General features: G+C 32.1%; 1 protein-coding gene across 1 annotated transcript; it reads right to left on the reverse strand.

Moving 5' to 3' along the window:
- Positions 1-97: 97 nt before the first annotated feature.
- Positions 98-21795, reverse strand: LOC144845886 (proteasome adapter and scaffold protein ECM29-like). The gene is made up of 44 exons (XM_078703386.1): positions 21706-21795; positions 21018-21148; positions 20633-20749; positions 19522-19640; positions 19195-19350; positions 18263-18434; positions 17915-18012; positions 17469-17510; positions 17197-17275; positions 16774-16890; positions 16000-16161; positions 15040-15089; positions 14690-14756; positions 14113-14235; positions 13313-13416; positions 13034-13172; positions 12087-12446; positions 11633-11764; positions 10956-11124; positions 10251-10540; positions 9740-9841; positions 9143-9352; positions 8908-9022; positions 8493-8607; positions 8268-8336; positions 8035-8152; positions 7450-7806; positions 7220-7267; positions 6919-7037; positions 6414-6576; positions 5963-6022; positions 5761-5850; positions 5407-5473; positions 4970-5061; positions 4775-4841; positions 4548-4679; positions 3943-4211; positions 3721-3764; positions 3354-3555; positions 2869-2992; positions 2263-2368; positions 2070-2164; positions 1800-1871; positions 98-1530 (listed from the first exon to the last, which is right to left on the reverse strand). Exons 1-44 carry the CDS (start codon positions 21725-21727, stop codon positions 1307-1309), a joined length of 5709 nt encoding a protein of 1902 aa, XP_078559512.1. The 5' UTR covers positions 21728-21795; the 3' UTR covers positions 98-1306.
- Positions 21796-21979: the final 184 nt, after the last annotated feature.

Consider the following 21979-nt stretch of genomic DNA (forward strand, 5'->3'; position numbering starts at 1 on the left):
GAGCACAAAAAAAAAAATATATATATATATATAAATCAAACATTCTTAATTTCTAGTTTGATTGTAGATTCAACAACATAGACTCAGTCATTAGATGTAATATAAATTTATCAATTTATTATGGAAACATTCTGAAAATCACTTTTATTGTTAACAAACTTAATGTAGCTCAAAGCTTGGTTCCCACTAGGATGCAACACAAGGATGTAAGCAAACTCAAATAATTTGACCAATCACGACATGATGGATCACCATTCTTTGCGTTGTGATTGGTTGAATTACTTGTGTTGCGCTTACATGTTTGTGTTGCATCCAAGTGGGAGCCAAAATTGCCAAAGTACTTCGCCTTATAAGATTCCAATTAAGTATGTCCTAGATGATATTGTTTCAAGTATCTTTCAATAAAAGCCATATCTGTTTTTAGTTTAGGTATAGTTATACTGTAACTAAAATTCATTGAATAATTCCAAAATTAGACTATAATCTGGAAGTGATTGGTGGGAAGTAATGTACTTAAAAATAAATAAATTAAACTTAGTATTAAATAATAGTAACTTAACAAAATGTAACAACTTGTAACAAGTTAAACCAGGTTTGCATAATGTGAAGGCAATTGAATTTTGTGGAAAATCTCCCAAGCTTTCACAGGTGTCCCTTGTGAAATCTCGGAAGAAAAACACACCAACAAGAGGCCCATGTTTTTGTTCTGAGATGTTCCGAGTTCTTACTGCGTGCGTGTGTATTGCCCTGGTATTAACTGACCAATCATAGTAATCAAATAGCGCGCAACTATTCTTTCCTCCCGAGATTTCACAAGGTTCGCGTGTACATGTGTGAAAACATGTATGTGTGAAAACATGTAATAAGTCGGGAGATCAAACCTGGTTACAACTTGTAACAATTTATGCAGATGTGAAAAGGTTATTAGTGTCAGAGATGCCAAAATAAACAAATCCAATGACCTAAAACAATTTCAAATTGATATAGTCTATAATTGATATAAAAACTAATATGATTTATATTACTATTTCATTGCTTTTTAAATTTTCATTTAACAGCAGCTGATATGTTTCATTGGTGATAATTCAATTTGAAAAATATAAATAAAATAAAATTAATAGCATAAATCATATGATAATAGCTTATTATAATAATAAATAAACTCATTAATATTTTGTTCTTAGCAGTTTAACATTGTAGCTGATATACTTCAGTTAGAATAACTACATTAAAACAGAATTGTGTAAAAATTATATGAATGAAATTATACATCCTATTATGGGATATAAATGCTTAATTTGTTATTTCACTCTGTAACATTCCCTTGATCCTTCAGTTCTTGTTCAGCCTCTGCTTCTGTTGCCATTTCCTCCACCTCCTCTTCAGGTATGGCAGGCAGGCCAGAGATTGCCTTCCTGACATCTGCAGCATGGTCTCTTAATGGTCTGTCTGGATCAGCTCCCATCTTATTCAGTGCATCCAACAAGTGACCACGTAAATTATTAGTTAAAAGAACAGTCACATCAGCACCTTGAAGGAATGGATTGAACAGATACTTCATTTATACAAATAATAAATGTTTTGAGAAATGTGAAAACAATTTTTAAAATTGAAATCTAGTAATAAGAAGATATAGTTAAATTATAAACCAGTGTAAAACTTGAATGAGAAGAATATTTCCATGAGTTGAAAAAATACTATTCTATTTAATAAGCCGATGACAAATTAAATAGGACAGTCAGACTTTAAACGAAAATATATCAAAGGTATGACAAAGTCTAAAGCGTTAAAATACTCACTTGATAATCTAGACACCATATCATCTATGATCTTTACTGCTGATCTTCTAATAGCTACATACTTAATAATAGCTGTGAAATAATCAAATTGAGAATATACCACATATTTTGGTGTATAAGCTTTATTCAAAATGTAATATGTCTGACATTGTTCATATACTAAAATATACAGGTATAGGTATATTAATGCTATGATAATTAAGCCTGGCATTGTACATAACCTAAATATACAGGTAATAATGCATTATTTTTGGTACCATCCAAACTTACCAAGTCTGCTACATAAAACTGGAATTATTTTGATCAAAATTGAACTAAGAACGACTTCATCTTCAGAACTGAGATTACCTTGTAAATATACTAAACTGAATTGACAAAAAAGAAGTTTCAATTAAAAATCTTTGTTTAGCCACCCCTACTTAAAATCAAACATATATTTCCATACACAATATTTACAACTTACCGTTGTAGGAATTGTGACATTGCTTTTAATATATGCACTTGTATCTTGAAGGTACTGATTTCCACACCAGCACACATTAAACCACAAAACCGTTCATGTTGAATTTCTAATACAGTAATAAAACAAAATGTTAGGTAATAAAGATATTAGAAAAATAATTAAACAATATTTTAAATGAATTTACTTCATAAATTTGTCAAAATAAAATGTATGTAGATACTAAGATTACAAATCATGGAATTTACCAATATTTAGTCAACAAGACAGCATTGGGTATCGACTAAACAGTTTTCAGGAAGTCTCCATTTCAGAATGAAACTATAGACAAGATTTTAGAAAATTAAGACTAGTTTTGTGAATGTTTGAGTTGAAATTTGAGTTGATAGAAAACTTGGAGTGTGTTTCATTTTGAGATTAATAAGCTTACCTTCAATTTTGATATTACAGTATAACCACTAAAGTGTTCCTTGAATTGGGGTTCTTTAGTGGTAAAACATATATTGCTTCTCATTCCTTACATGTGAAATTGTCCCCTGAATAGGGGTTTTCTAAAGGAGGGGTATTACTGACATATTATTTTAACAATTGTATACCATCATACTGTACCTTGAGTGTGTCTTGTTTTGGGCCATGCTTTACCTAGACTTTCATAGGCAAACTCCTCAAGTATCAACTGCTCTTCTTGAGCCTCTCTGTCTTCTTCTTCATCATCATCATCTTCCTTTTTTGTCTGTCATTATTTTATTGTTGAAAACACAAATGTTAAACATTATGTATAAAAGGTGACTATAATAGCATTACAATAGCGAATTTTCATATATTAGTACAAATTAATAAACAATAAATGGTGTAGCAAATCAAACACAATTGTCTTTACTAATGACTTTATGGCCACTAGAAAAATAAAGAGCCGTTATATTAGAGGGAAAGATTGATTACATTTTTCTGGCAGTAGAGGCTAGTAAATATTGACCTCAATATGGTAGTTTATTTAATAAACAAACATACAGTAATAATCAAAAACATCGATGGTTTATACAGGACATACATATATACAGTATATAAATTGAATAAGTAAATAGTCATCCTACCTTATCTATAACAGGGTAGAGTATCTCTGCCAAGTCTGCAAACCTATCGATATCATGCGTTAGTAATATAGTGGACATACACTGTAAGGCCTCCACCTTGTAGCTAACTTTCTCTTTTTTACATTCCTTCAACAATGCTGCTAAGATATCTTCCATGGTTGGCTGATCTGATGATGTATCACCCTCAACTACCAATGAACCTCTAAACAAATATAATAAACATTTGTGACAACTGAAATCTATCTGAAAATCCACAGTAGTAAAATATACACTTTATATAAAGAGATAAACTAAAGTTCAAGTACAGTACTGTACTACAATCAAATCAAATTTAATTATATTTTATAACACAATCGTATTAACTTACTTTGATTTTGTACACAAGGATGTTAAAGCCTTCAATAACTCCTCCTGTGGACGACATTGTTAAACATAGCAACAGTAAATTATCATAGTAACTTTAATACAATGTATATCTAATAGTAATATTGCATTTTGAACATTTTAACCTATTTCTAACTAAACATTTAAAAACATATTACATATGAAATAATAAAGATATCTGCAAATATAAATTATTTCTGTCTACCTTCCCATCCCATGTTCTACCAGCTAAGCCCTTCACAACCAACTTCAGTAGCTGGCCAAGATGTGGTTGAGTTAGGCTTGACCCTAGCTTACTAGCTATTGTACTGATAGCTCTTGCGCCTTGTGCTTTCCTGGGCCAGGATTGTGAAGCAAGTGCATCTTGGGTAATTGTGACAAGTTCTGGTAGATATAAGCGAATGCCTCCCTCGGTGCCTGGTGTTGAATCAAGCCAAATGTCTTCCCATATAGACTCCACATGATCAGAATTTGCTGTTTGTTTGGAAAAATAAAATGTCATAAAAAACACAACAGTATAATCATGAAGAATAAAATAATAGTATTGGGTTTATGAATAGTTTTAAAGAGTAACAGGTAACACTCTAAAGCTCCGTCTACACTAACTTTATGTGAAAACAAATACAATGTGCCCATATGGACATGATGATGTCATATCACTACCATATTTGGGCCTATTGCTACTATATTTGGACACATCATACTTTGATAGTGTAGACAGAGCTTAATAGTATAGACAGAGCTTTAGAGTTTGAAATGGAAATACATTCATAACAAAAAAATTTAAAGATTAAAGAAAACATATCAAACCTTTTTGTGGTTTTTCATGCATAGCTAAAAAGGTCAAAGGTAAAGCTACTGATGCATGATTCTTCAAAACATCTGAATTGCTCCGTGAAATTGCATGAAGTGTCAAACCACAGGCATCTCTCAGTGAATCATCTATGTAACAAATTTGAAAAAATGTTATAATTATTATTAACAGTAAATATTTATAGATACATATACACAGCAACAAATATTTGAAAAAACCATACCATCTTTTTCCAGATACCAGGATTTAATACGGTTAAGAAGTTTTTCAACACTACTATCCTTTGCTACCTGAAAAATTAAGGAGAATAAATATTAAAGTTATTTCCGCAGAATGCATTATAAGATCCACTCATTTCTAAACAATATTTTATGCTTCAAAGACTTTTGCTTTATATATATATAAAACAAAGCAATACCTTAACTAGATGTCCAATTGCGGATGAATTACTCTTCCTGACAGCTGCGCTACGATCACTGAAACCAGCTAGAAGACTGCTTAGAATCTTGCCTATATCAACAAACAAAAATGCATATTATGAACAGTTTTGAACCTTTGGTTTAAACTAATGATTATGGATGACCATAACTCAAATCTAAGAAATGGACAATAATCTGTCTGTGTAGGTGCCGTATGTAATGGCCATCACAGTTTTCAGTTTCTTGTTCTCTTCAGCAGCTCCACTTTCTGATGTTGTACTCCTTTCTTAAAGACACTCTGTCAAGCTGGACATCCACAGCACACTTTTTGTACGTCTTCCAATTGATCTTTTAAGTCAAAGGTCAAGTTTTCAATGCTGTCTTTTCTGATAATGTACTGTACAAGGGCAATGATGATAAACTAAATAAGTCTTACTTGCATATTCTTCAAGATCTCTAGGACAATGACTGCTAAGCATCACCATGAAATTAGCTGCTCCTACCTAGAAACAAATTTAGTAGAGTAAAAAACAGACTTGCTTATAACTCATAGTCAACACAGATGAGTATTAGAATTAAGTATTGTCAAAGCTTTGTCTACACTATCAAACTTTTATGACAACAAATGTGATGTGCCTATATGGACATCATATCACTACCATATTTGGGCACATCACATTTGTTGTGTTATTTTGATAGTGTAGACAGAACTAGCTTAAGAATGTAAAATTTGATCATATTCATTACATTAATAACCTTCAATACTGTTTATCACTTTGAAATCACTTACTTTGGTATTGACTCCTACTCCATACTTGATGACGTCAATAAGTCTAGGAACAAGCTCTTTTAACACTTCACTATCAACATAATTTGTGCACTATAATAAAACAGAAGATGGCATTTTTAGTTTAAAAAAAAATTATGTAAGGTACACATCATACTCTATATTTGCTACATAAATATACGGTATACAAACATATTTAACTTACCAATGTTATGGTTTCCATCATTGCTGAGGATTTAGCAGCTGCTACTCGGATATCATCAAGCTTTACAAACAAAAAGTGTAGAAGATTTTGTAAGAGAGATGACTAATTTAAATTTATATCAACCATTTTAAATGAACAATTTCGTTGTACTTTATCATCATTATGACTATATTTTTCTTCACATCATTTTCATTATTATTGTTATATTAGAAATACCCAAAAACAATGACTGCATCAAAGTAAAGCTTGTAAAAACAGGTGAAAAAAAGTTCTTTTATGGTGTAGAAACCTTAAAATATTTATGCTTGTTTTTATTATTTCTTTTCTCTACTAACATAAGTATCAAGTATCAAGTATAATCTTTATTCGTTCCCACAAGGAGAAAATTAAATTGCTCGTCTTAAAATACATCATAATATATTCAGTTGTCATCATCATAACTATAAATTACCTTTTCAACAACTCCTTGGTTTGCACTGACTCGTGATGATAAATAATTCAAACGGTTATCTTCAAGTCCACTTAAAGATTCAAGCAATGCAATGACCAGTAGTGGGATGTGTGGTGTTAGCATTTTGCCAGCATTCTTAGCAATCTTTACAATCGCATCCAGGCTAATACATGAAAACCGAATTTAGATAATTATAAAATTATAAAAAAAAACTATGTTACAAATAAATAACAATAAGTAGTCAAAGACACTAAGTTTAATCTTCAGGAGCTTGGCTATTGGTTGTTAAATGTATATGGTTTATTGAAACATCTACCTTACCTTTTCAGTCAATAATAAACAAAACATAATTAATATTTTAGAGTGTTAGGTACTGTGATCTTTGTCTGTTCATATGTATTTAAGGGTCAGAGTTTAAACTGGCAAATTTAAAAAATTGAAATAAATAATTTAAGGACACCAAACCATGGTCGAAAAACTAATATAGACAACAAACTAACTTTACCAAATCTGTTTAGCCTTATCAATTCCACTTGAAAGACCCTTGAGTAAGCATGGTAAAACAGATGCAATGGCTTCCACTCCAAGCTTACCTCTATCAATATCACATAGTTTGATTGACACCTGTTATAAGTGATAGTATAAAATCAACAAAAAAAATACATTTTACTACAGTGAAAAATATATATCAAATTTTCCTTCTAATAATAAATGATTATCTAACTTTACTGTGGAAAACTCAATGATATTTTCTTTATTTATTTAAAATCATTTTTAGGAAAAAAAAATGCAATGTTTTATTGTACCTTACTAAGTTGTCTACAAGCACCCTCTGCAGCCTCTCTCACCGTTGCCTAAAAGAAAACAGTATATTATATATTCATTAAATTAAAAAGTATCAATGCTGTACCTGTTGGTTTTTTGTGTTTACAAATCATATACATACCATACTATAAGCATAATTAAAAAAGGAAATTATAATTTTTGTAGAGAATTTTCCAAAAATTACAGAAATAATAAAGTGAAAATCATGTACCTTAATATCATCAATGACTCTTAAACATGTACTCCATAATTCTGGAAGTTCACCAACCAAACTATCCAAATCTCGATTCCTCAAAAGATCCACCATTGCTCTGCAGCTAGATTCACGATTCCTCCACTGAGGGTTAGTCAGGTTTGCTTGAACATCCTTCAGTATCTCCAGCAAATACTGGTCTGTCACCTTCTTCTCGTCAGTCACAAGAGCAGACCAGATACTGGTCATGGCTTGCTGGATCTGCCTGTTAGGGTCGTACTGGTATCGGTACAGTCTGGGCACTATCTTTGGTAAATGCACCGCTAGTTGCTCACTGGCTTGCTTGGCAATTGTTCCAAATCCAAATGCAGCCCCCTAGATAGTAATACGATAAAATATCAATTATAAATCGACAATAGTTACCATTGTAAATGAACACTATTATTCAATTTGAAAGACAGAAAGAAATTAAAAGTATGGACCAAAAACCACTAAAAAAACTCAATATAGTTTAGTAGAATACTGTATATCTACATTACGGTATGCAATCTCAGAAATGCCATTTTGTGTTTAATGGGTGAAGAAACAAGGCAAAGTAAATACCTTTCTAGAATTCCACATGGCATTATGACTGGCCAGATGCATGAATTTATACACCAAATCCGGTTGGTTGAGATCACTAGCCAATGAACAAAGCTCTTTATAGGTTGAAAGGCCACCTCTGAAATACATAATGAAACAAACATTTGGGTTGGTCAAGCTATTTATTTATTTTTTATTTATCAAATTTTCTGCCATTTACAATACAAAGAAGACAAAAAAAATATAAAACCTACCCTGTGGGGTTTTTACCAAGAGTTCCCTCATCGAACAGCTTGGTATCATCTGTCACGGTCTGCTTAGCTCTGGAATAAATTTAAATAAATGCACATTCAAGTTGACCAAGTGAATTGGCACTGGATATTGAATTTAACTAGTTTTGGTGTAAAGAAATAAACAGGTAATGTGATTTACACCTTTTCAAGGCTAAATCCAAAAATAACATTTTTTCTCCATTTTACCTTTTACCAGTCATAAGTCGATCCACTAATGCAGTAACCAATTCTTTGCGGCCCTCTTCACTGCTCTGCTCATAAACAAGACTTAGGCCTTTGGAAGCCACATCCTGGGTAAACTCTGTAAAAAGATATCCATCATTACTGTTAGTTTATACCACATTCAATATTTTGTCAACAGTGGCTGCTGTAAATGATAACTTATTTTGTATATTCGTCATCTGTCTTCACTGCCATTATCTTTCTGATTATTGTTTTCCTTTCTTAATTATTAATTTGTTTATCACTACAGTAAACACAAACAATCATAATTTATGAACATATTACCATCACCCCTATTCCCATCATCACTATCATCAACATAATTTTCAACATTGTTATCATATTTGTTGCCTTAATGTAATCCTTGTAAAATACTCACCACTGTTTTCGCTCAGCAAGTCCATAAAGGCCTGTTGTAGTTCCTTAAACCTGCACTTCAATGCAGGATGGGCACCACACCTCTTTACCATTGACAACAGCCAAATACAAGCAGCCTATTAAATACACAAGACATACATCATTAATACTTGAAGAGAGATTAACAGTGGTTTTTCAAAAAAGGTAAAAACTTTGTGGAATTTCCAAATCAACTGCACCGACTATCTTTTACCTACCTGTTTCTTATGTGGATTTTCGCATGTGACATATTCTTTCAAGATTTTTAATAAGGTCCACTCCACTTCATCTTTTGCTGCTTCCTCCACAGTAAGGTCAAGGGTCAGTTCTTCCTGTCTCCAGACATCTCTCCTGGCAGGACAATGGAATGCTAATGCTGCCTGGCTAATAGCTTCTCCGACAGTAAACTGTAGTTCTATCTGCTTGGTCTAGGAAAACAAATTCGAAGAGTACAGTAATTCAGTGTTTTTAATCATGGTAACATTTGCAGGACACTGTCTTCGCAATAAAGAAAGAAATCATTTCAGATGTTCTGCTGTGGTAGTCAAAACATGGGCTTGAAAAACAAGGAAGACCAGCACCGCATAGATTGATGTACTAGAGATGGATACTGGTATGCAGAGAAATGAACTGGCTGTCACAATGGCTTATAGGAAGTTATAGAGGAATCTAGTCATATAAGTATGTCTTGGACTAAGTAAGTAAGTAACAATGATATATTTAATCCTATAAATGCAGGGCTCTTAATATTAAATAAGAAACTTTCTTAAAACCAGAAGTTTATTAGTATACGTAAATTCTTTTCCAAAGCTTACATTTGCAGTTTTCATCAGTAACATCAAAGCCTCTTGTGTATGAGGAAAATCAGGATCTCCGATTGGTATAAAGCCAAGGTTCTTGCAAGCTCTCTCCTTTAACTACAAGACAAAAATTGTTACATTAATTTAGTATTAGTTAAATACATTTTGAACAATTGTATCCAAATATTACACCACTGGTTCAATATCATTAAATTAATTGCATTTTCATTAAAATATTACTTTTAAGTAAGACAAAATTTATTATCAGCAGTCACATTACATAATGATTAAGCTTTAGTCATTAGGATGCAACAGAACAATGCATACAGTAGACATAATCATCTAAACTGCCATTTGTGATTGGTCAATACTTCGCATGAAGTGGGGTTCTAGATGTAATATTTTATTACCTACCATACATTAACAATACTAATTAAAGTGTTGTGTTAATAAATTTACATTGGGGCAGATTTAACATTTTTTTATCTATGCAGCTACTGTATTTTATTTATACTAATTAAAGTACCTTATGTGGGATTTTGATGGAGTAAAGTTTAGAACTAAGTTTCTTGACAATAGAAAACAGATTTATTTCATCATCTTCATTCCCCTCTACTTTCATATCTTCTACTGCCTCATCTGTATCAATGATTTTATCTTTGTTGATATCATCTTCATCTTTCTTGCTATTACTCTTTTCGGTTGATTGAGTTTTGCTTGCTCTTGGAACTGGAAGTGTTCCATTGCGGCCAATTTCACCAATGGCTGTACAGGCACCTAGACATAATATTTCTTGGTCTTTATCTAAAGTTTTTGCTGCAAAATGAAATAAATAGATTGAATGATTATTGCTTCTACAAGTACAAGTATATGAAAACAATGGGACTGACACACCCAATGGTTACTATGTCTCAACAGTTCCCTTAATGGCCACATAATCATTTTTATTTGTCATTGTTTATTGGCTGTACTTATAAATCATCACAATTCTATATTTTTTTTATTATCATTACTGTAAATACTCACTGTATACATTTTATAATTAATATTATTTTGTAAAAATCACTGTACTAACACGTTATTTATGGTTATCATTAATATGAAAATATATTACAATTGATTGAATAAAGTACACAAGAAACTTTAATTTTATATGCTCCTTATATTTCATTTTTCAAAGTTGGGACCTCTGTTATATATTAAACAAAACTTCAATTTAAAGAAGTCAAACCTATAAAGACTACAGCTTGTTGTATAACTTCAGCTAGACTCTGTGAAGTAGCAGGCTCATCATCAACTTCCATATTTTCCACAACGATATCTTGCTTTCTGTCTAGTAGATATCGCCTACCAATGGTGTAGCCTAAGCCTAAAATGGCTCCATGCTGTACTTCAAGACTCTAAATTTAATGAAAATGATATTGCACACACTATATAAATGTTACATTATACAGAGATAAATAGATACTATATATAACGGTATAGCCATTGTGAAATGCATTGAGCAATTTTTTTTTACTTTGAATCTGAAATGTTTACCATAGTCTTTGTACATACTGTATATAAAAACTAGTTGAGAAAAAAAATGTGATGCGCCCAAATATGGCAGTGGTATGCTTAAATATGGTAATGATATGACATCATCATGTCCATATATAGGCACATCACATTTTGTTGCCACATAAAGTTTTATAGTGTAGACAGAGCTTTAGACCTGCATTTCTATAGAAATAAAAATTTGATTTGTTAGCGATCTTTTGTTTATATTATTTGTATGGATGATAATAGGACTGAAATAAACAAATGTAATTGATTAATATGCTTTGTACATAGCTATGTTTTTCTTTGGGTTATAAATTCCAGAATGAAGTGTTTGCATTAATAAGTGAATTACTATTAAAAATTTACCTTTGTTTTTGCCAGACTGAGCATATCAGTAATTATGGCAGTTAGTTGTCTTTCATCAGATGCATTAGCAACGATTGACATCAACTGAGCTGAAAGATCACGAATGGCCTCGCGTCCAGATTTCATAAGGTTCTACATCACGAAAAAGATATCATTTATTTAAACATTTAGCAAATAAAAACTGGTAATAGGGTCACAATAAAGTAGTTTTTATTTATTTATTTACTTAACTGTTTTCAAAGGGTAGTTCTAACATCTAAGTAAAGTACCTGAAAGGGGAGTTGTTGTTTTCGCAATATGCATACAGGAAAATAAAAATTGTTGTAAAAGAATATTTTAATATTTTGAGGGTTAATGCTGAAAATATTCAAAAAAATATTTGTTTTGTCTAAAACTGGTTGTCAATACTAGGGGAGCCAAGTATAACAATTAAAACTCAATAAACATTTAATACCTTGATCCAGTCAAGCTTCTTTAAGAACATATCAGCAAACAGATCTGTAGCAATTGCAACGATCTCCACAAGACAGTACATTGCTTGAGGTTCCGCAGACACCTTTAGAAGCTCCATGATGAGGTCGACATAATTAATTAGAGTCCCTCGTCCAGGCCCTTTGAGCATCTCCTGAACATGGCAGTACAGACCAGGGGCTTGATCCTGCATTTCCAGAGCATCCATTACTGGGGTCACGCCTGTCTCATAAACTAGCGTCGACCTCAGGTAAAAGATGATCTCGTTAAAGACAATTGGTGTGAATGGAATAACCATTGTTCCAATGGTGACTCTAGACTTTCCTTTCAGTCGTAATTTAGCCTGTGAAATAATGTATAAGATTTTATATAACTACCTACATTGATGATTCAAAATTAAAAAAAGAAAGACAATCTGTTACATTTATTGATTCTACAAGATGATTAACCAATCATTTTTTAAAGTAAATGAAACCAAAAAGAACTCTTAAACGTGTTTAAAACATTGACATATTTTATTCCATTATAACAACTCAATTCGGTTATTCATTTTTGTCAGTATACAATACAAGAACAGATTTCACAAGGCAAATGTGGAGATATTCTAGTCAACATAAGAAAGTGCTGTTTTTTGTGAGAAATATGCCTGAAACGTTTGTTATTATCTTATTTTAAGACACATTGCCAAAGATTATCGTGAGTGAATTTGTTCACTGTCCTATACACTGGAGATAATCGCTTTACAAGACAAACAAACAAAATGCTCTATATTAACAAACTCTTATTATTATTTCATAAGAACAAATCCTGACATCAAACATGATTTGAACCAAGAACTCGGGGAGTGGCAGTCGAGCATGTTAATCACTAACCCTGCCCGATAAGATTTGTAGGCGAGTATCTCACCACCAGGCCCATGAATTCACTTACTTGTTGGTATGTATAATGAGCCATCTCCTGAAAACCAGGCATTAAATCAGAACCTTTTAGTGAGTCACTCGGTAAGGACAAATCATGTTTAATGCCAACATGCACTGCTTTCAAACACATCTGACGAATATCTTCTTTGCTGAAATTGAGTATCAACATAATAAATAACTATAAAATATATATTTTGATATCTTATTTATGCATGCTATAATTTTATAGAGTAATATATAATATAGACCTGAACATGTTTTAATTGAATCTTGACTCCCATGCACTCACCTATCAGCGGTGTTGAGAAGTAGTACATATCTAGATGGGATGTGGTTAGAGGGAAACACTTGAGCTGCATACTGGGCAGCAGCTAGTCTGGCTTGTGGCTCAGCCTGAAAATACATCGTAAAATATTTATAATTAGAACAAACCTGAGGGTATCCTTGCCTTTTGATATCCTTTAGTGCTGCCCATTTGAAATTAAAAATGGAACTCGATAAATCAGATAAATACATTGTTTGGACACTTAGCAAAGTTAAGTGCTAAGTGTTAAAAGTGTTAAAACATAGCTTTAAATCGTTTGCCAGATTTTGCTTCAGTAATGGGAACAATGATACAAGAAGTGCAATGGTTGAAAAAAAACCACAAATAGATCATTTTTTTCTTGTCATTCTATGTACCACTAAGAAGGAATGCAGAGAGCAGTAGGCCTAGGCCTCACAGTACAGTAGGTGGGTTTAATGTATATAAAATTTAATTCATTCATGTTTTGTATTTGTTGAATGGAGAGAATATTTCATGAGTTGAAAACATGACTGCTCTATTTATCTCGGCTCCACCTCGTTAAATAGATCAGTCAATTTTTCAACTCATAAAATAACCTCACCTCAATTAATAAACATATATATATATTAAAAGTAAAAGGTCACTTTGAAACTTATGTTTTAAAAAATTTAATTGAAATGAATCAAATCAAAACCTGACAATAAAATTTAATCGAAAAATATGTATCTGAAATAATATCTCAATGATAAACTCATTTAATCACATTAGTAAAAATCTACAAATTCAATACAAATATTCTTTACCTTTTCTGCATTAGTCATAATAATCGCTTCCATTGCCATGAGATTAGCTTTTGCCATGTTTTTAAAAGAATCGGCCATCATTGACAAGGACTCTTGGATATGCATACGCATCTCTGGGTCTTCCTATAAAACAAAAAACATACAAAACAATAAACATATAAAAGTATGTCGTTTAATAAAAATAATCAGTGTGTAAACCGTCTGGTGCAGGTACAGTATTTTGCTACATTAGTACAAATATTATTTGCTTCCTAGGAGCTATTCATATTCTGGACAGCAATTTGACCTTCTGTTATGCTTCATTGCTTGTCAGATCTCAAAGGTCATGGTTTGTCTGGCCTAGGCAAAGTTTACAGCTTTAGCTTTCTGCAGGAGAAATCAATTATTTCACGATTGAACACTGCATAGTTCATGAGAGGTCTTTTGTCATCCAATGAGAAGCATTCTAATATTAGACATTTGGTTTGTGTCTCTAGAGGGACCTGCGTAATCAAAACCATGACATGCTATAGATACTACTCGCAGCAATCACTTGAACTTTGACATTTCTAGTGTAAAAAAAAACCTAAAAGAGTACCTTGCACAGTGAATCAAAGAAGCTCTGTATTATTGAGATGTCATTTGTAACCAGTTCTGGCAGCCTCCTGAAATTATAGAAAATAGTAGGTAAACTTTTAACTCAAATAGGAGTAATTTACTCTCTATCCATATTAAAACATATATTCACATTTGACACTGCAAAGACCAATTTACACAGCTGACGGTAACGGTAAGCGGTAATTGTAAGCGGAAAGTCGCATGACTTGTCCCAATCACACAGCGCGCGGAATTCGCGAGCGGTGTGGTGGAAAGTAGGTACTTGTAGGCCTCGAGACTACTGCATGTTGCAAGCCCTACGTTTTAGAAGGACTTTTAATTAGTGCTTACTTTGATAATTTAGCAACTGCTGTGTAGGCCAGTCCTTTCTGTTTGCTTTTCTGTGGAAAATAAAGTATGCATGTTAGTAGTGTGCAATTATTTGTTTGTAATAAAAGCTGGATATAGATATAAACAATATTCTATATTCTATATGTTTTTATTAGTTCTTAGATCTCTGTAATTTCTTTGTTATTGTATTTATATCAAATGTAAATCAACCAACCAAATTTCATTTGTACCTTAATTGTTGTAAAAATGACAATACTATCGTATCGTATCATTAAAATGTGTAATCAATTGTCCCTATTGTTGGAATGGATTTAAATGAAAAAAAGCGAAGAAACAGCTTATATATGTAATAAATAATATAAGCATAATCAAAACATTGGTATGTAAAGACTTACTTATGCTAAGTTAAATATAAATCAATCAACCAAATTTCATTTGTACCATGTTGCATAAATGGCAATAAATACTGTAAAAACAGACTAAAAACTAATTGTTATCCTCTGCGTCTACTCTGTGACTTCGTTTTTGTACGGTTTTCAAATTCGGTTTTGTTCCTCTTCTCCATATTCTTGGTTCTATCATGTTTCGTCTTTCATATTCCTTGATTTTGACAATTTTGTCAGGGAGCTAAGCTTGGTGAGATGTTTTGCCTTACTTACAAAAAAAACTTTTACTTTTAGGTAGGACCTAAGACCTCAAGATACCGCCTGCTTCTTTGGACTCAAAATCCAACCCTAGCCATCATCACAAACTTGTGGTCTAGAGGTATGAACGCCAGGTTAGTGATATGGTTTGAGACCCACCCAAGAATTAAAATGTCTGACTTAGGGCAAAATATCTGACCAATTTAGAATAATTAATATTCTTACTGTAGCCTAATTAAAATGTCAGCATTGTTGGTAAAATGTCACTACCTCAATTTAAGATACAGTAGAAAATATAACAAAGGTATATACTCACTGTGATAGTTTGTGTACCTTCTATCATCATTGGCATTAGTACTGGTCCCACAGTGCTCAAGCTCGCCTCACTGCTGTACGTGAACACATGGTGTACAAACTGGAGGCCCATAAGTTTTAGTTTATCATGACTAGTCTCTCCACTAACACATTCAGAAATCACCTGGTACAGTAAGCAGTAAAGATAAAAATTACAACTAAACCAATTTTATATCTGTAAGGAAGACTAAAAACAACATGGATGGTAAACATCAAAAAGGAAACAGAACTTTTCTCATGCAGACCTATACACATGCTTGCTCAAAAATGTGGAGAACACAAGCGAGACACGCAATGTCTAACGGCGATTAGTATTTAAGATGATGATTATATAATATAATCTAATATATTTATCAAAAGATATTTGAATAATCAATCAAATTGTAGTCACTGGTTGATTAGAAGAATCTATTGCTTTACACATACAGTTAATAGGGGTTTAAATAGGGGTTTAAATAGGGGTTTAAATAGGGGTTTAAATAGGGGTTCGCCATAGTGTTAACATATATTGCCTCTCAGTAAATTCATTGGAAAGTAACTACTTAATACCAGTGTCTTAAGAGCAGACAGAGCAGGAATCAGAGATTAAAAATATATTTTATCATTTATAAATGAATAAAAATAAGTAATAACAACAACTATCTTCATTATTCTGTATGTTTGTTAACGGAACAGTCAATGACAACCTGATGTTCTCAATCATGAGAACAGCTAAGAAAACAAGTAACTATCTAACCTGAAGTAACTGCTGAGTATGGTTCGTTGCTTCCCTTGACTTAAGTAGGTATGGAAACAGCTTTAATTTGATTCTAGTCGCCACTGCTGGCCGTTTGTCATCAGCTGGCATGTTTTCCTGAAATAAAAAAAAATTCTTGAAACAAAAAATACCTAGTACATACTGTACTGTATTAACGTTAACGGTCGTTTATTGTTCAGGAAGTTTTTAGGGGGGTGTGGGGGGTGTCATTTATTCGAGGGAGGTGTTTATTCAAGGAAGGTGTTTATTTTTTGGATGTAATATTGTAACAGGTATAATTAAATAAATTCTCACTAAATATGAAAAAAATACAACAAAATCAATATTGATAGTGATAAAGTGATAAAATACAGTAAAATTTAATCTTTGTCAATTATAGGTCATGGAAGTCAGTGCATTTACCACTTTTGTTGTAACTTCATTGCCAAGAAATAAAGTGTAGAGCTGATCTATCACTTCAGAATCATTCCAGTCTACCTCACTAAAAATAAACACATTCAAATATGATCAAAATTGGTGTATTAAAAAAATATAAATAAAAATTGAATATTCAACAGAAGTAGAACAATTTGAATCATTTATGTTCCAGTCTTTCACAAAAAAAAAATAAAATAAAAAGACATTTAGAAACAAGTTGACAATTTTTTATATTGTATTCAAATGTTTATGCTTACCTCTGAAATCGTTTTATTAAAATTTCTGCCCCTGTTACTACTCTGGAAACAAAATTAGAGAGAATAAATCAAATTACAAAAAAATAAATAAATTTACCATTGCAATCTAACAAATTAAACAAATTAATTATTAGTTGTTTCAAAATAGAGAAATGGTAATGGTAATATGCCAACTGAGAATAATAGTAAAAGTATTAAAATCTAAAAATTATTTTAAAAATCCACTCAGAACATAGAGATAATATTAAAAATGCTAGAGGGACAACTAAGTGGAAATGAAGCTAGGTGGTGATTAGGAGGTATATTGCATGAACATTGATATCTGGAACATCTGAGTGGCCCATTAGTTGCGTGGTAGTAAAAACATGGTGGCTCACTTTTTGAGTTTTTACTGTATATGACTTGAAGCTCTACTATACATACACAAGGTTTGTGGATTTACTCACTTGTAACGAGTGTCTGCTGTAGCCACAATCAAATGGCAAATCACATCTTTCTCTGGCAGGATATCTGCACTTAAAAATTTGACAATACCAACTTTCCGCTAGAATAGAAAAGCAAATTGATTGTTATAGTATATGGAAGTAAAGGTGGGAAAATATGATAAGCAATGGTCTAACATTTATCTGGGCCCCATTGATGGTTTGATCTTTGCATAAGTAGAACAAAACTAGTTGTTGATGAATTTTGAACATTTGTATGCAAGTTCCTAAAAGCATAAATTCAAAAGTTTGGATTTGTAAAGAGTTCCAGCAAATGGTGTTAGCTAAAAAAGTATTATTTAAACAAATTACCAATTCAATATCCTGACCATCTGGAATACGGTCTCCAATCACTTTCTTGAGTGAATTGACACTTAGTCCCGGTGGAACGTTCAGCTTTAAAGTGTTGGTAGCTTCCCCAGCAGTAGCTGTGGCAGGCCTTGCTGGTTCAACCACACCACCTGTAGATGTTACTGGTACTAAACTGTAAAGTAACCAAGCGATTAACGTTTATACAATCATAGTGTTTTCAGTGGCGTAAACGGCTATGAGCGCTCTCTGGCTAAACCCAGGGGCCCCGGAGCTTATGGGGACCCTGAGCAGTGCCCAGAGGAAAGACAGGCATTAAAATATGTCAAAAAAGTCTAAAAACTCCCGGCCTCCAGCGTTGGAGTGCCACTTAGGGTTCCTAAACCAGTTACGCCACTGAGTATTTCAAAGCAAACTGAACTGTCTCTGCTGAAGAAGTCTTTTAACTCTCAGGTAAAACTAATAACTATTATTTTTTGTTGAAGTGACAAAATGCGATAAACAACATGGTTCTCATCAGCACCTCTCTAAATTTTGGTGCAAGATTTTGTAAACTTTTAGTAGACATTTATCACATGAGTAAACTCTTTAATTCTGAACCACTTCTAGGAATGATGGCTAAATTGTGACTTTTTGTGGTCACCAACAGAAAACCTAATTTGTATCAATAAACATAATATACAGTATTACATTAGACTCTGTTTTGGCCTACACTTTAGTTTTGTATTTTAAACAATAGAAATTTAAAACGGGGCTTAATCATTTTTATTTTGGTGCCAGCCCTTGACTAATTGCTCTTGTTTGAAATTGGTATAGTCAAAAACATAATCACTACTTAACCAGCCTTCTTACAATAACGATTTAAACTGACAATTCCATGTTGACTGAATTCTAATCTAAAAACAAAAATGAATTAATGTTACCAGCCATCTTACCTGAATGTGTATGGCAATAAAAGATAGTCAAACATAAAATCCAGCATCAGTTTGGAAACCTCTGGTTTTCCCGATACCGGAAATAGAGCCTTCTTCTTGTCAACGTCTCTAGGCATCTCAATATTTGGCAATGCTGATACAATCATTTGCATAAGGCTGGAAAAATAATTAAAACAATAATTTATCAAAATCTAGTATTAAACTTTAGCAAAATCGGACTTGGGCTGGGGTTGTGTCTGAAAGTTAGAATGTTTTTAGTGTCTCATATCCACCTGTAGTATATTCAATTAATAAATTATGGTTGGTTGAAATAAATTGTGTACTTACAGATGTTGCTGGTGAGTTGGTTTGTTATCTAAGCACTGGATAAGAGAGCTCACAAGAGCACCCTTTTTCTCATTTTGTAAACGACTGTAACCATCTTTTAAATACATAATTGTAAAATTCTGTAAAAAAAATCAACTTAATTAAAGATGTATTGTCCCTTTGTCAAATTCCAAAAAAATAAAAAATAAAAGATTTCGAAAAAAAGTGGGTCATTTTGAAGTATCATAATAGTTATTAACTTTCACCAAAAATTAGTCGAAAAAAAAATCATTTAACTGAAATACAGACGTTTTTTGGTTCAAAAAATAACCTTGACTTCCAGTCAAAGTTTTCAATCAAAACATACCTCATAATGCAACGCGCTTATTTGGCTACTCTGTATGCATACTCATAAAACTTCCTCGCGATCTGTGTGAAAACACCTTCTCAACCGTTAAGAGTTGTAAACAATCCTAATTAGCATCATGCATAATGTATACTCGTGGTTTGAAATCTTTGTTTACTTTCGCTCGCGACGATTTTCCAGACGAAATGTAATCAAATTAATTTAGCTTTTAATTACGTAAAATTGTTGTTTTTGACTCGAATTTTCGACTTAAAGTGAATAACTTTAATATTACTTTGATATGGCCAATTTAAATTTAGAATATTTTGACCTTCATTTTTTTGTGTTTCAAGGGACAATACATCTTTAAATACAGTATTTGTATTATAAATGGTTAAACTTATTCGTAATAATTATTTTCAGAGTAAAATATCAATTAATAATATGAATATTAAAAGACTACTACAGTTACATCTTTTATTCATTCAATAAGGTTATATTGCATAAATAACAAAATAATTAAGAAAATAATTCATATTGAATGCATTAACCATTATTGGGATCATTTTCTAGAAACAATGAAAAAACTCATCAAAATTTATGGTTAAAACTTATTATTTTTATTGCTATACAAAGCGCCATGAGCTTCACTTGGGTGGGGAACCGGCACTATACAAGTTTTCATTTATTATTATTATTATGTGTAAAACTAATTGAGTAATGATTTGTGATTATGTATGTTTATTTGTATGATGTTTACTTTGCTTTAAAAACAGAAACACTTACTGTCACAAAAGAGGTATTAGCTGGATCCTTATACTGATTAAGTAATGACTCCATTGGTAACTGAACCTGTGGCCTGCTCTTTAACCGTTTGTTAATATGTGCCAATAACTGTATAACCTGTGGAAACACATATAAAAAAGAGTGACTTTTATTGAATAGATTTTTATGTATAGATAAGATACAATAAAAATGTTGGTGTTCAGAATTTGTTTTGTTTTAATGTGGATGGATATATAGTTGAATATTTTTTTGAGCATTAATCTTCAATTACAATATACATTTTCTAAAATACTAGATTCTGACCACAGAATATGTAATCTCTGGTTATTGTCATTAAACACGACATTTTACTTTGTTTTACACAGAACCAAAGAAATTTATTTACCTTCTTGCGGACTCCAGCATGCTTACTTGCTAGTTTAAGTAAAACGGGTGGTAAAAATCTGTTGATAAACTTCTCCAATTCTTCATCCGATGTAACAGAACCAACACGTAGAAACACACGCTCTAACAATGCTATAAAAGTAATGTATTATTTTTTATTATTTATGATATATGAATAGTACTCCTCAGACATTGTATTTTCTGATATGTATCCCATACTGTATGTATTGTATCAGGATTTTCTTGTGCAATTTAAATTTGTGCAAGGATTTCATTACCTTTTGCAATTCGAAATTGTGCATGTTAATCAAATTAATTGCACTGCGCAATTTGAATACAAACAAAGAGTAATAAATTTGAAATTGCGCAAGAAATTTTAATTTGTTCGTCCAGGGCAAGCCTGGCCCTGGTTTGGCCTAGACATATCTTATATTATGGATTTCTAGGCCTATATATAGAATCGGCTAAGCCCTAGCCTAGTGGACTTAAAAACTGAAAGAGGGCTATAGACTAGGCCTAGCCTACTAGGCCTAGCTAGTATAGGCCTATCCCCCCCTACATAAACCTAGCCTAGGCCTACTGTAGGCTAGCCTCTACTAGCTAATTTTCACGAGCAAGGCAAGGAAGGTATGCAAACTAAGCCTAATTAATGTATTGCATAAACGTCGTACAAAAATACTCCTACTTACCTAATTCATCTTGCGCGCTCATATTATTATTATTTTTTTGTCTTTATTCTTTTCAAAAAAAGAAATGAGGAGAGCGAAGTTAAAAGTGTGACATAGCAGAAAAAACGTCTGCTCTAATTCTAAGACAACATATTTGAAAATTGTATATAAATAAATCTATAATATGTTTTAGTAAATAAATTATTAGCATCAATTACTTAAAAAATATTTATACATTATAAAACAATGCATTTGTCATATTTTGTATCTTTATTGATTATTTAAAACATAATTT

Source organism: Antedon bifida, chromosome 6, assembly GCF_963402885.1.
Source record: "Antedon bifida chromosome 6, ecAntBifi1.1, whole genome shotgun sequence".
Taxonomy (NCBI): domain Eukaryota; kingdom Metazoa; phylum Echinodermata; class Crinoidea; order Comatulida; family Antedonidae; genus Antedon; species Antedon bifida.

Bases quoted from the DNA above. Each gene is read 5' to 3' on its own strand.
- LOC144845886 (XM_078703386.1), bottom strand. From the start codon at position 21,727: ATGAGCGCGCAAGATGAATTAG. The intron at 7,807-8,034 runs GTATTTACTTTG...ATTACTATCTAG, and splicing joins CCATGTGGAATTCTAGAAAG to GGGGCTGCATTTGGATTTGG. The intron at 4,212-4,547 runs GTTTGATATGTT...CCAAACAAACAG, and splicing joins GCATGAAAAACCACAAAAAG to CAAATTCTGATCATGTGGAG.